The sequence below is a fragment of the Ylistrum balloti genome, unplaced genomic scaffold (assembly GCF_031769215.1).
Source record: "Ylistrum balloti isolate Yb309-2 unplaced genomic scaffold, AGI_CSIRO_Ybal_v1 Utg370790, whole genome shotgun sequence".
Classification (NCBI taxonomy): domain Eukaryota; kingdom Metazoa; phylum Mollusca; class Bivalvia; order Pectinida; family Pectinidae; genus Ylistrum; species Ylistrum balloti.
This window is the reverse complement of record NW_026782461.1, coordinates 1,384,231-1,399,533: the sequence shown is the minus strand read 5'-3', so window position 1 is coordinate 1,399,533 and position 15,303 is coordinate 1,384,231. Positions and strand designations below refer to the sequence as shown.

The 15,303-nt window shown below is 35.4% G+C and overlaps 1 protein-coding gene across 1 annotated transcript; it reads right to left on the bottom strand.

Annotated features, from left to right (window-relative positions):
- Positions 1-2,975: 2,975 nt before the first annotated feature.
- LOC132558439 (uncharacterized) lies at positions 2,976-13,477 on the bottom strand. Its single transcript, XM_060223007.1, has 8 exons — positions 13,364-13,477; positions 11,006-11,042; positions 9,995-10,182; positions 9,259-9,306; positions 8,071-8,191; positions 6,765-7,160; positions 5,166-5,249; positions 2,976-3,772 (listed from the first exon to the last, which is right to left on the bottom strand). The coding sequence occupies exons 1-8, from the start codon at positions 13,475-13,477 to the stop codon at positions 2,976-2,978; spliced, it is 1,785 nt and encodes a 594-aa protein (XP_060078990.1).
- Between the last annotated feature and the right edge of the window lie 1,826 nt (positions 13,478-15,303).

The window sequence follows — 15,303 nt, the reverse complement described above, 5'->3', positions numbered from 1 at the left end:
TTCATGGCTTTAGTTGAACATCTTCACATTGTTTTGTGAGTTTGGTTGTTTTTCATGAAAAGCTACAATGTTACTATCATATGTCCTTTTTTCTTACGATTAATCTATAGTAACGCAAGAGTTATTCCCCTTCACCCTGTTGGGGAGAAGACAAAAACGTGTTATCGATCATCTCATTGTTTAGATCTAGACAATTTCCCCACCTTTTTATCGATATATCAAATGTTGCCCATTGTTAGTTTTGAAAACAAAAAAAACAAAAACAAAAAAATCCCAAACACTGTTCAGAAACAATTATTTTCTTTATGTCAAATGTATTTTTCATTTATGTATGTTTTATGTAAATCTGGTAGGGTAACAGCCTGTTGTGAAACGATTAGCGAACTGGAATCAAATGCACAATCGTTTTGTAATTTTTGCCGTGTATCACTGTTCGCATAGGTGAATGTCATTTTATTAGGGAAGGTTTGTTGAACAAAAGAAAAACAAAAACAAAACAAAAGCAAACAAAACCAAAACAAACAAAAATAGAAAAATAAAATTTTGAAAAAAATAAAAAAACAAAAACAAAAAAAAAGTCAACGTCCAGGTTTTACTTATAACTAAGTTATGTGTCGATTGGAGACGTTGCTTTTCACTTCCATATTCATCTCTCAAACAGTTTCCCGACTGAAGGCACGTTATCTGATGAAGGATCTAGGAAAACGATGGTACGACAGGACTGTTATGTAACAACATCGCGACGTCGACGTTTGCGTTTTTTGCTCAGACTAAGAATGCTTTGTTCCTTGTCAAGCTGCAGAGTCATATCCGTAACGCAAGATCACACGATAAGCGTCTCGTGACCGTTCTGTTGACGCGATGTCATCGGCAAAATGGTCTCAAATGGGTTAAAACGCACCGTTGGTGGCCCAACGGAAATCACAAGAAGTCGTTTTTTTTTAAAATCTCGCTTCAATGACCAGTTTGTTGAAAGAAGGGACGCGTGTGTAGACTACGTCGCCAAAACAGGGTCGGAATGGCGGTGGTAGTGTGCTGGTGTGGGAAGAGATCAGCTACTTTTGTGATAGTTTAAGGAATACTAATCTATACGGCGGCGTTGTGATAAGATTTTCATGTCAGTGGTGGTACCATTTATGCAACAACGTATTGCAACGATACACTGATTGTCACATATAAACTGCGTTACGTCAGTTATGTCACGTCACGTGAATAGCCAACAAGAGCACGTGATTCATCCCCAATCGGACACGTGTGGGATGTCTTTGGGCGTCGTTCTCGCCAGTGTCGTGATGTCAGATTCGTTGCGGAACTTTCACGTGCTGTTCATCGGTGATAGCTTTACCTTTGTCGACGTCAGAAGCCTGACCAGCGCAACGTTGCGACGTTGTACAGCTACAGCGGCGGCAAATAGTGGTGTTGTTTCCATAGTGCTTATATCTGTGTAATTTGACATCATTTTGCAACTAAATACCATGCGCCATCACAAAGAAAATGAGTTTATATGATTCCTGAAACACAATTCTGGAAATAATGAATTTTTCTGGAACACAATGCTACAGATTGCTATCGTATTTTTAATGTATATATTGAACTCGGGTGTTTGTATATTTGCGTTATTTGTTAAAAGACCAAATTGCGAAAAGATCATATAAAAAACCTTGTGTGCGCGTGCTGTTAGTGTCAATACGAGTGTGTTCAGAGAGCTTCATACGGTGTATAGACATGTATCCTTTCACTTACTTTGTGAGGTAATATGCTGACGCATTATGTATACCAACACAGAGAGAAAGCAGAGGTTTTCCGAAGTGTTATGCTATTAAGATGTATACGAAATCAGTTTAGTCACACAAATCTCGCGACTGTTGTAACGATGTATGTTTGAATACTTTATATCAATATATATAGCTCATTAGACTATTAAATCATATGTAAGAATCGTAGTGTCTACTTACCGTTACTTAACTTGTTACAGCTGAAACTCCATAGATTGTCAGCGACGTTCTGTACTAAAAGCCGTACGCCAAGTCATTATCTTGCAATTGAGACAGGAAGATGTAGAAATATTCCAAAGGCACACAAATATTGTAAACAATGTAACTCTGTATTTGATAATTGATTCCATTTTTCACTAACATGTAGACAATTCCAAACCATTCAAGCTTATTTTATTAAGTGATATTATTGGAGAAAACCTTCAGTCTTTAAGTTATTTGAATTATTGAGTATTCACAATATTTAAGAATTTTGTATGCTAGGTAAATTTATCTATGAAGCTAGTGAATTACGAAATCCCTGATTGTATATAGAGAGTCTAACAATAGTATTCATTCTATATATTGTACCATGGATTGTATATGCACTATGTATAGCACACAAGATGATTCTTACCCACACACAAGATTGTTATATCAAGCGAGAACTAAATTATCCCTATCACGTCCTGTTCTAAATGTTTATATTATTGTTACAAGATCCATATGGTACATGACGCGATTTACGAGAACTGTTAAAACAGTTTATACATTACAGAGAGTACAGGAGATAGTGTTTAAAAGGTATCTGAGGGTGAAGAGAGCTATCGTAATTATCGTCTAGATTGAATTCAAGATGGCGATATCAAAATAAGGCTGCCACAAATGCTTACTATGTTTCGAAATTGCAAATTTTCATACTGATGAAATGAGACTGTGTATGCCTCTTTTGTCTGTCTTGTTGCAACGGACGCTGTTTAAGCTCAGCGTATGTAATCATGTTGTAAAATATTAACGTTAATTATACAATTTAAAATTTATTTTTCAACTGTGCATATAACAGCTGAACATAAAAAAACTTTTATTGATTTACACAATATTGAAGATAATGACAAATAATTTACAAAGAAAAAAAATGTATAAAACAACACATTTCTGTTAATATTGACCAGTTATTTATATATATATTCTGACAATGAATCAACTATTCAGTGACAGCTGTTATAAACTGATGCCACCAATGCTTACATCACTTCCGTCGTGAACCATATCTTCACTACATTGTTGATCAAAAACCCATTGGTTGACCGACTCTCTGGTCTTATTGTCATTAACACGTGATTCTGAAGTGTTTGTGTTGCTCTTGACATTTCCATCGGAAGAAATATTCCAGAAATAGTTTCTGTTGATTTCCAATATTCTTTGTTCGATTATTTGACTTGTAATGTCAGAACACTCACTAGGATTCGAATCAGGGGGGACAAATTCAAACTTATCTCGTATATTTGGAATCATTTCATCACATTCGCTTCTAAAAGACACCTGGTCCCTTGTGAACGCACTTTTGTCCCGCTGTTGGTCATTTTGTAATATAACTGTGCAATGATGAACATTTCCTTTGTGTACTGCCATGCCTTGTTCGGACGAGTGTGTTTGTTTATCCGTTTGGTTGATAAGGTTGTCCTGTATCATATTTGGCTTTACAGAACAAGCAGATGATGGAATCCACGAGTTCTCATCTCGGGTTATATCATCAAAAAATGGATGAATATAATTGGTCTTTTCTAATGTTCCGTCTAAAATCGTGATCGCCGGATAGATGGACGGATCACGTTGACTCTTGCAGTTTTGTGTATAATCATAGAGATCACATGATAATTCTGAATATTGACATGTCTCTGAATAAACATTGCCACACCTCTCCTGTAAAGTTGCAACGTCAGATTGTAGGAATCCTTCTTCATTATCCCAATCCTGTATACCCGAGTCGTATTTTTCTCCGGTACTTTTTTCTTCCTCTGTACGTATAATAAGAAGCATATTTGAATGCGGCTTATACGCAGGTTTTTTCAACTGAATAATTTTAATCTAACGTTTACATACTGTCATGGATATCAAACTCATTTTATGATAAAAAATACTGATGTTGGTGTTTAAAATTTACAAGGTGAAATTTAGACCGAAAATTTCTGTCCCTGAAATGATAATTTCATGACAATATTCACTTATAATTTGGTGTTATTGATATCTACATTTATATTGACTATTCTCATTTCAGAGATAGAACGGACGTGTTCATAAAAGTGATGAAAACCCATCAATCACTATCATTGACCTTACAGTTTGCTATATTTATGTCATTCTTCTAGTGTTTTTTTTTGTTTTGTTTTTCATTTTTGTTCTCTCTCTCTCTCCCCTCTCTCTCTCGCTCCCTCCCCCCTCCTCTCTCTCTCTCTCTCTCTCTCTCTCTCTCTCTCTCTCTTTCAGCCATTACGAGTGATAATAAATGCTAATATCAGCCTTGTCCTCAATAAATGTGAATATTGACATTAACTTATTATTTTAGTGTCAGATATTTTCGGTTTAGGTGACATCCCACTTGTCGTATAACTGAAGTTCTATCGACTGTAACCTGATGTTTATAAAAAAGAAGCCGATCGAACGCCTGAATAATTCATCCATCATATACACAAACAACGCTTGCTTGGTTCATATGTCGAACATGCTACTTATTATGGAAATAATTTGAAACACACAATATATGTATGTACATCTCTGGATTTTCCTACAAAATTCATCCGTCAAATTTGTGATGATTTTCGAGAATGAATGACCAACAATGATTATTAAATAAAAAGTTCTGTACTTATGATCATACATGCATTTATGTTAATGATCGTAGCCACTTTAGAACAACTGTTCTGAGAACATCTTGACTAAAACAGATGAGCTTACCACACGGAGACATGGTACTTAACGAAATATACGCTATTTCAATGCCAATCCAAGTTGTCTAGAGTTATCTTCCTATATTCAGTGTTACTAGAATACACTTGATATTTTAATGGATATCAATAGCACTCCTTTATGTATATTGTAATGTGCCTCTTTATTGTTGAAAAACGGGACAAGTATGCAAATAAACTGATACCCTCTGTTCTTAAAAAGCCAGTCTTTGAGAATGGACCATGAAATCGCCAGGTAGGTGGGATATCGTAATGACTGCGAACATATTTCACTCGACCAAAGTTCCAAACAACGTCGGATAAGGATGGACGACACTAATTAACACCCACAGCGAATATTACATCTAGAGCTAATAGTACACCACTTAACGTTAGAAATGATGATATAAATGTACGCTATCATTACAACCGCTGTATCAAAGAGACATGGTCACAATGTACTAACCTTCCTGTTGTTTGTCTGTCGTCTTAACTGTGTCTGAATCTTGTTTGATTTCGACAATCTTGCGATGACAGCAACAACGCGGATCTTGAATGAAAGAACAAGTTAGTTTCACTGGTAATGTGTATATTATTAAAAATGTAGTACACTTAATATATAAAAATGCTAGTCCATGTCACAGAAATATACGGAGGACGAAATCATAGAAATAATTGAGTTTCCGGTTGACAACATCTTCGTCGAGTTTGGTGGCAAGACCTTCTGACAGACTTTCGGCATACCTACGAAAACTAGCTGTCTTCCTCCGTTTGCTGACTTGTTTTTTTCACACGAGGCTGAATTATCGAAAGGCTTATTTACACAGGCTCAAAGACTGTGAAAAGTCCTCCAGTTTCGCTTTCAGATATAATGGTTGATCGTCTTTACTTTAAATAACGAGATATTTATTGTCTACGTCATTCGTAATCACCCAATGAATCTTTTCCTAAAAGGAAATCTATGTACGTGTAGTCACCTTTCCACCAAGCTGTTTGATAAGCGTGATTATTTCAATTTCCCTATTGTGAATTTTCCATTTCTCGATAGCAACACAACCTTGCATCCCTAACCTTTGGTCTTAATATGTCGTAGTTAATTCGATATTTAAAACCTAGTATCACGAATTCCATGCAAGATGTCATCAACAGACATACTAACTCATAACACGAGGTTTCAAGAGATGTAGGTTGAAGGAAATTATGAGGACGTTTTACGGTCGTCAGTGATCTTGTTGAGAAATATATTTCTTTGTGCGATATGAAGCTGGATGTGTTTGAGGTTCGTTAGTTTGCCTATTGGTTCCGTTGTACGATATGAAGATGGATGTGTTTGGTGCTCGTTAGTTTGCCTGTTGGTTCCGTTGTACGATATGAAGATGGATGTGTTTGGTGCTCGTTAGTTTGCCTGTTGGTTCCGTTGTACGATATGAAGATGGATGTGTTTGGTGCTCGTTAGTTTGTCTGTTGGTTCCGTTGTACGATATGAAGCTGGACGTGTTTCATGCTCGTTAGTTTGCTTGTTGGTTCCGTTGTACGATATGAAGCTGGACGTGTTTCATGCTCATTAGTTTGCCTGTTGGTTCCGTTGTACGATATGGAGCTGGACGTGTTTGATGTTCGTTAGTTTGCCTTTTGGTTCTGTTGTACGATATGGAGCTGGATGTGTTTGCTGTTCGTTAGTTTGCCTGTTGGTTCCGTTGTACGATATGAAGATGGACGTGTTTGATGCTCGTTAGTTTGCCTGTTGGTTCCGTTGTACGATATGAAGATGGACGTGTTTGATGCTCGTTAGTTTGCCTGTTGGTTCCGTTGTACGATATGGAGCTGGATGTGTTTGATGCTCGTTAGTTTGCCTGTTGGTTCTGTTGTTACATTTCTTACTTGGATTGACTTAGATTACATAGCGGACATTATTTGGTTAATTGAATATAAAAGTTAAAAACGACGAAGCACGAAATATTTATGGTGCCAAATTAAGTAAATTTACAACAAGAATGAAAACCAATTTGTCATTTTTTTTAGATACCAAAAATGTAATAAAGGCTTTGAATGTAATGATACTTACATCTCCTCCACACGATTATTATTAGGACGAGGGAAAACGACAGTAAACACACCGAGGACAGAGCTATGGTCAGTATCACTTCGTTTGCGATTAATCCATGGTTTTCTGGATGAATTTTTTTGTCACTGACAGTTGTTCTGTTACTGTTGTTGTCATCGCCATCTCTTGCCATGACTCCGGAAGTTGAAGCTCTTTCACCGGATGTCGACTTATTGTGGTTATTCAATGTATCCGTGTCGCTACTACCGGTATTCGTCGTCAAACCAATGGAAGCTGAATATGTTACACCGGAGGCCACTTGACCTTGGTTAGAAAATGCATATGTAGATCTAGCTGTGGTAATCAATTTGGTTATGATGGAGCTGGTGCTTCCTGTGGCTGTGCTTGTAGGATCTGCTGTATATAAAGTTTTGTAATATATTAAACAAACTGTTTTCGTGTAACCTCTATAACAATGACAAGCTATTCAGAACATTTACACAACCTCGGTAATAATATTTGTTCGCATTTTTCACAATATCAATATTCAATATATATATTGCAATGTAGAAAAATAACGAAGTTCGACGGCTGACTGCTTAGCAAGGTAAAGTTGAAATCCGTCTATGCAGCTTTTGCAATATACCCCAATTAATAGAGTTCCTTTACTACAGTTACCTATCAAACTGCCATCCTACTTGCTGAAGTTTCAAGAGAAATAAATGCAAGAAGTCAACTGACACAAGGGTTCGAAAAATATAGGTTAATGAAAACCATAGGGATGGTTTATGGTCGCCATAGTGATCTAATTGAGAACTATTCTATTTCTTTGTGTGACATGAAGCTGGACGTATTTGAAGCTAGTTAGTTTGCCTGTCTGTTCCGTTGTTGTATGCTTTGTTTTCATTTGAGGACGTGACACTACTTACTTGGATTGACCAAGAATTACATAGCGGATGTCGTCGATGAAGCAGAAGACGTTTACTCTTCCGGAACACCTGATCTTATTCTCCTTCTACTTTTCCGTGTAAATCTTTCCTTTGTTCATGTATTGCCTTAATTTCATGGAATTTCATTTGAACTATGATTATGTTGTCATGTGGATATTTTCTTGAATTTTTTAATGCATTTTCCTATGACATTTCATAAACCAATCATTTCTGTTGATATGAAATTTGTTTGTTGTGTTGTAACAATTTAATCGCCTATCACGACATCTTCAATGACGCAGGCAAACTTCTGTGTATGAATGAATATGCATAATGGTTTATTGAAGCACGTGTGCCTCAACAGCAGCAGATACAATGTAAAAACTAAAGCGACTTACCGTTGTTATTGGGACGGACGACAACTTTGTTACCCATGAAATTCATATGTAAACAGTCACATCTGTCGTCATCATCATAATCGTAATCATAATCGTCTTCGGAAGGATCAACTGGAGACATCTGAAGAAGATTTTTAGATTTTTCGTAAGGTAAGAACATTTCCCACCTAATTTCATTTGTAATTGATATATTCTTTATGAGGCACTGCTCCTTTTGGAGGTAATTACCTTTTTTTTTCTTTTTCCCTCTCCCTGCGACTAAGTACATTTTTGTAGATCTACTGTGCTTCGACGTTAATGTCAAAACTCAAAACGCTAAGAAGTTGAAGATGAGTTATTCTATTTCAAGTTCAGTAACATCGCATGGGAAAGTAATTAAATCATAATGTGATCAAATCATGATAAAATTAGAGAATTGGGCTACTTGGGAACTTATTTGATAAATTGATAAATTCACTCGTTATTTTGTAAACACATTTAATCATTCATATTTTTAGATTTAAAAAATGTTGACAACTGAAGCATGCTTTTTTTTTTTTTTTTTTTTAGATTTCCCGTCTTCGGAGACTTTCAGTGAGCTACAGCAGGGCTGGTGTGATACAATGCCACAACACGTAATTTTGTTTTGTTTTCTTTCGGGCTATGAACTTCATATCAATTTTAAATCGTATGTCTAATAGACATGAAGACACTTGGAAAAAGAACTACTTCTTGTAAGTGACACTTAATTAACCATTGCAATCTCGGGTCACATATCGGCCGTATCATTTTGTGAAAAAAACTACTGTAATGCATTCATGATATTTACCTGGTACATTTGTGCTTTGCAAAACCACAGGGTTATGATCATATACCGTGTAAAATATTGTAAAAAGGTAATATTCGCGGGTATTAATTTTCACTACATACGCTGTTGTTAAAGAAAACGCGAAATCAAGTACCCAGTATACATATGTACACCGAATTGAAACACAAGAAAAATCTGTTATACCTTCATACACAATACGAATCGGTAGAAAAACACGAAATTAAATACTCATGAAGTAGACCAAACCGGACAACCGCGAAATATATGCCCCCATAGAATTAAACACTTATACAGTATATACATGAAAAAAAACTATATCCTATATTATGTCACTTGTATTGCCCACAAAGGGTAACTTGTTTGTTAGATGTTTTACTCACCCACACATCATATTCTCCAGGAAGTACGTCCTTAAACTTGCATGGTGTCTGAAAAAAGTATAACGGACCTTAGTTATTGCGTATAATTAAGAAGTATAATAATTAAAAGGAAATCCAATCCCAAGTTCATCCATTCACAGCAAAAAAACGTTGGGCATCTGGACAGATAACTCTCTTGAGTTAAATAATTCGTACGTCTGGTTTACAGGAATCTGGATGTAAATGGGACAAAACGATTAAACAAAAATACATACGTTTAGGTATGGACGTATTTTACATTAGAAAAATAAAATAATTTTTTTATCATTATGCAAACGTATTTGTAAATCTATTTTAAAAAGTTTAAAAGTAAAAGTTTAAAAATGAGTATGTCTTGTCTAAGATAGATTTCACCGTATCTTTGATCATTGATCGATTTATTTTCTATGCTGAAATATCAGCAACGATTTACTTGTTGTTGTGTTTGTTAATGACGTAATGGTTCAGTTTAATATGGACCAAATTTCACATTTTTTTTTATTCCACAAGATAAAAGATTCACTGAGAAGATGTGCTGTCTTTGGGATTTTTTTTAAAATTTTCAATGGTAGAGAAATATAAATACGTATACGTTCTAATTCTTTGTATCACCTACATGGTCAACGTAATGGCGACACATATTGTAGACATTATTTCTAAATATTTAGATTTTTACTTGTTCCAACCTCAGAAAGTATTCAACTATTGTAGGTGTTACCTTGGTTGAGAGATTGATCCGGAATGGGTTGTAGTACTCGGTATCTGCGCCGTCATACAAGTTCAAATATACATTACTCTCGCTGATTCCGTATTTCACATTTGGCGGAATGTAGGCGAAGACAATGCTGTTTTCTGACGCCAGACACACGTTTATGTTGAAACGGCAATTACATTGCTTCCCATTACCTGTTGTAAAGAGATCTATATTAATTTGAAAAAAAAACATATCTTATAAAGAATAACAATGTTATCCTCATTAACTGCAGGTCTGGTCTTTGCAAAATTATGTCAAACTTCTTCTTTCTCAACTCTCATTAAAACTGATATGTCCGAGAAAGCAACAACTTAAATCTCATTTTTTCCTTTTTATTTAATTGAGAGGTACATGACGCCAATCTTTGAAACGAAATCCACACATCGAGTTATCAGTAAATTGTATCAACTGCATTCACACTTGAGCTCTCTGCCTAATTACTACAGATACATATGTTATGTAAGTTACCATTAGGTCTATTTATGACGTAACAACCACTTTTTCGATACTTTAATATTATTACATAATTATATATGATATCATATTTGTTCTGCTTTGTCATGATGAAAGCATACAAAGTCTTTATTTTGGAACAGGAAAGGAAGAGCTGTACTTAGAGATAAACTTTGAGGTTGGAGAGGTGCCCCGATAAATTATAATACTTTGCTATCTCCGCACCTGTTTAAATACTCGTAACACCCGTTGGGCTTTTTATGGAGTATTCATTTCCTTGCCACTCGCCCTTCAACTGTCACATGTAACTTTCATATCGTTTCTAATATTGTTGAATTTTCAGACTAATTATGTGATTTTAATGTTGTGTATAATTGTAGTTATAGTAAGCCACGGATGATAATGTTTATTATCGACCAGACGGCAATATGTCAATGCATTATTTAACTTTATTAATCAATGTTAATAAGATAAAATTGTCAAACCCAACATATTATGAAGTTAATTTAGCGATTTACTTACTTTCTTCATTAGTATATGGACGGACGCTGCAGAGACTCTGAAAACAATACAAACATCATGATCATTATATGATGCATCACCTTGTACATTGAGAGGTCGATTTTCAATTAAATCTCTCCATGAAGATGTATAATTGACAATCGTAGGCCAGTAATTGAAACTTGTAATTTTTGTGACAAACATGCCAACATATTCGCAGAACACAATACGTTTCTGTGTAAAAAAAAAAAGGGGGTTTTCCCGTTATGTTCTGTTGTTGGTTTCGCAATGAATTAGCAGCAAAGCAATGTTATACAAACTGATACAGACAGAGGCAGCAAATATTTCGGTACGTTTGCTGAAAAGATTTCTAACAGCGAAACAATTGCCGTTTTGCTAAGGAAACTAGTACTGGTACTGACAATGTTCTTGAACATGAAGTTAGACTGATAATTGGCGAGTAAAATGAAACATTATCTCTATTCAAAGGGGAACACGGAAATAAAAACTGTTATTGTAAATTGTAACGCAAAGAATACGTTATTTTGTATCACTGTGTATGTGTGTCTCTTCTTGTACTGTGTGACAGGAAAATATCGATGATATACAAGATACGATGTTGATTTTAAGGTATTTTTTTATTAACAGTGGGTCGATGGATATATAGGAAGCAGAAACCATTTTTACGGATGAAGCGTTTAGCAGATTAGATACTTTGTGTTACAAGTTTACTTACTTTGTACCGCTATATGTAAACAATATACTACATTTTATAATTCACAGTGGTTCGATACTTTGTTTACATACTTTGTACAGCTATATATAAAAAATAGCAAAACATAAACAAAATTGTTTCAAATGACCTAGTAACATAGAATATAAGTATATTGAAGTGGTAATATAGTTCAGTGACAAAATCTGATTACTATTCGGAACAAGTATTTTTCACAAAATCATCAGAAATATCCCATGCAAAGTTATCAAACGGTAACCGAGGTATGCCAATCGCATTATTTTTTATTCTTCCTATTAGATAAACGTTTAAAATACAAGCGGTGCTTCAACTACTTCAGAGATAGTCGTCACACTGTTATTGAAACACAAACACACCCGAAATGACAAATATTTCAGTTAAAATGCGCTGGTGCAAATGCACCTGTAAAATAAAAACTTGCGGATACTGCCCCAGAAATGTTTATATTTGATTACAATTAATAAAATGAATACGAAAGGATCGCCTTGTCTCGACAGGATAGGTGCATTTGCGATCTACATTGATAACAATTGAATATAGATGAAACAGATGAGAAATGAAATTTTCTCGCTTGTCTTCTCTTGTTGTCATATTTGTAGAATATATCTCCGTCTTTTGCAGTGATTTGTTTGTTTGTTTGTTTGTTTGGGTTTTTTTCGCTATTGTTTGAATATCTAGGTATAAAGAAGAAGCATATTGCAGTTTTTACTAACTTGACCTCTTATGACTTTCACATCAGCGAACAAAAAAAAAAATCAATTGATAGTTACAGTGTTCGTTTTATGAGTTCTAAAATAAAAACTTAACAAATGACCGGAGATAAGAATTTAACTAATGAATGCAGATTTGAAAGGTTGTCATTCCAATGTCGTATTACTGCTTTAAACAGAACATTTTAGTGTAGGTGGGAGACGCATATCTTATAAACTGTGTCGCCAAAGCGATTTGGACCGAAACTCCTTTTAAACCGTTCGTACAAAATTAATGACAATGTCAAAGGTTTTTCGAAAATTTGAATGAAGGAAATCCGTGGCTGTTTGGCTATACGTTTGAAATTTCTATAAGGAGCTATAGTACATTTTTAAACTGGGCATGTTACTGCACTAATAATTTATTTGAATTAAATTGCACTTGATTAAATTAATTTCAACTACCGTCACTGTATGAATTGTTTGTAGAGGTACAAAGTCCTACAATTAAAAGTTAAAAAAGGTTTATGTATATCACTATCTAACACGTATAATGCAATAAACAGTGAAATATTGAAAAAAAAAACATTATAAGTCAATAATTGAATATTGATGTAATGACCGATGATAAAACAAAATTTGTTTTTTTTTGGATATAGGTATGCTGACAGAAATATGAAATCTTATCCCTTTGTTAAAGAAGAATTTCATTTCATTTGCACTCAATAATTGTCTATATAAGATGATTTTAGATATGATAACATTGCTCTCTCAAATACACCCCATGTTTTGTTACCCCGCGTCATCGTCGATAACATTAACAGTACGATAGTGTGTAAAGAGCTCATTCGATAAAAACAGCAAGGGTTTTACCACATATTCAATGGCACTGATGTTCAAACATACAGAATGTCTATGTCAACAACTTCAACATACCTGATATTCCATTGAACAATCAAATCCCTTTGTGAAGTTAAAATCGGTGTGTTGTGTGGACACAACTGCAAAATAAATATTCGGTAGCAAGAGTAGAAAAGTGTGTCCGTCCATTGCTGGTTAGAAACAGGATGTGTGGTGTACTATATACACCCTGGGATATGTAACCTTCATGTACTACATGTGAATGTTTAAAGCGGGATTGGACGTGTTACGCAATCAGTTTGGAGGTAATCAATAAGACTCGTGTTTCGTCTCCATGTTTTGATAGAAGAGGTTATATCAATAACATTAAAAGAAACATCATTCTAACAGAGGTGTTTGCAATAGCTTCTGGTTGTATACTGGCGCTTCGAATTCATCGTTGGTCTCATAAATTGATAAATTGTAAAAAAATTCCAGACGACTCGGAATCAGTATACGAATCGAATCTACAGAAAATAAAAATAAAAAAGGCAAGATTCGCAAAACATGATATTGACATTTTCGTAATCTGTTTGTCACAGTTCTCTTGTCGTAAATAAGTGTTTGACACTGACAAACCCTTAATATGAATATAAATACCAGTGTTTGCGCACTGACTATGATGACGCACTTTAAATCACTAATAACGCTTGTCACGCATATGAGACAACAGAATGATACACTATATGTGGTGATTTCATTTCTGATATTAACCTATAACTTGTTGAAGGTAGTTATGGAGAGTTGTGGAAATCATTCATAGGTTATCAGTTTAGAGAGAGAACACCACAAAGAAATGCCAATAACTTCATTCACCTTTAAACTTGAAATATAATAGAGGGTTAACGTTTATACAATAAAAAGTACAACCAAGTGACTAGTATTTTCTTATACGATTTTAGATAAGACAGAGTCAAACAACGAATGAAACTGCATCATACGGCTGTTTCGTCCTCCTAGGTCTCGTCTCTGATGCTACATCATACAGCTGTTTCGTCCCCATAGGTCTCGTCTCTAATGCTTCATACATCTGTTTCGTCCACCTAGGCCTCGTCTCTGATGCTACATCATACAGCTGTTTCGTACCCATAGGACCCATCAGTGATGCTACATCATACAGCTGTTTCGTCCCCTAGGTCTCGTCTCTGTTGCTACATCATACAGCTGTTTAGTCCTTTTATAGGACTCGTCTCTGATGCTACACCATACAGCTGTTTCGTCCCCCTAGGACCCATCAGTGATGCTACATCATACAGCTGTTCCGTCCCCCTAGGTCTCGTCTCTGTTGCTACATCATACAGCTGTTTAGTCCTGGTATAGGACTCGTCTCTGATGTTACATCATACAGCTGTTTCGTCCCCCTAGGGCTCGTCTATGATGCTACATTATACAGCTGTTTCGTCCCCCTAGGTCTCGTCTATGATGCTACATTATACAGCTGTTTCTTTCCCTAGGACTCGTTAGTGATGTTACATTATTCAACTATTTCGTCCTCCTAGAACTTGCCAGTGATGCTACATCATACAGCTGTTCCTTCCTTCTAGGACTCGTCAGTGATGCTACATCATACAGCTGTTTCTTCCTTCTAGGACTCGTCAGTGATGCCACATCATACAGCTGTTTCATTCCCTAGGACTCGTTAGTGATACTAAGGGGCTAAATCGTAAACCTTAGAAGCAACTGAGGAAAACCAAAAATGATCGGAAGAAATGTCAAAATCTCTATTGGGTTGCACTAGCCCCATGATTAAGTAAATTTCTAAAATTTCTTTATGATAATTTTAGAAGACCATCAGGTCTGTAGCGTCATGTCACGCATACCATGAATTTTGAATAACATGAATTACTTGGACGCGTAACTACGACAAACTCAGGAATGTAACAAATCCAATCAAATTATTCATAAAACAGTATAAAACACACATTTGAAATACTACAGTTGCATATGAATATAGCAATCAAAATACCTGCAACCTG

Coding starts and splice junctions, on each gene's coding strand:
- LOC132558439 (XM_060223007.1), bottom strand. CDS start 13,477: ATGGACGGACACACTTTTCTACTCTTGCTACCGAATATTTATTTTGCA. Junction 10,183..11,005: donor TCCATATACTAATGAAGAAA/GTAAGTAAATCG, acceptor TCTTTACAACAG/GTAATGGGAAGCAATGTAAT. Junction 3,773..5,165: donor GACAGACAAACAACAGGAAG/GTTAGTACATTG, acceptor TTATACGTACAG/AGGAAGAAAAAAGTACCGGA.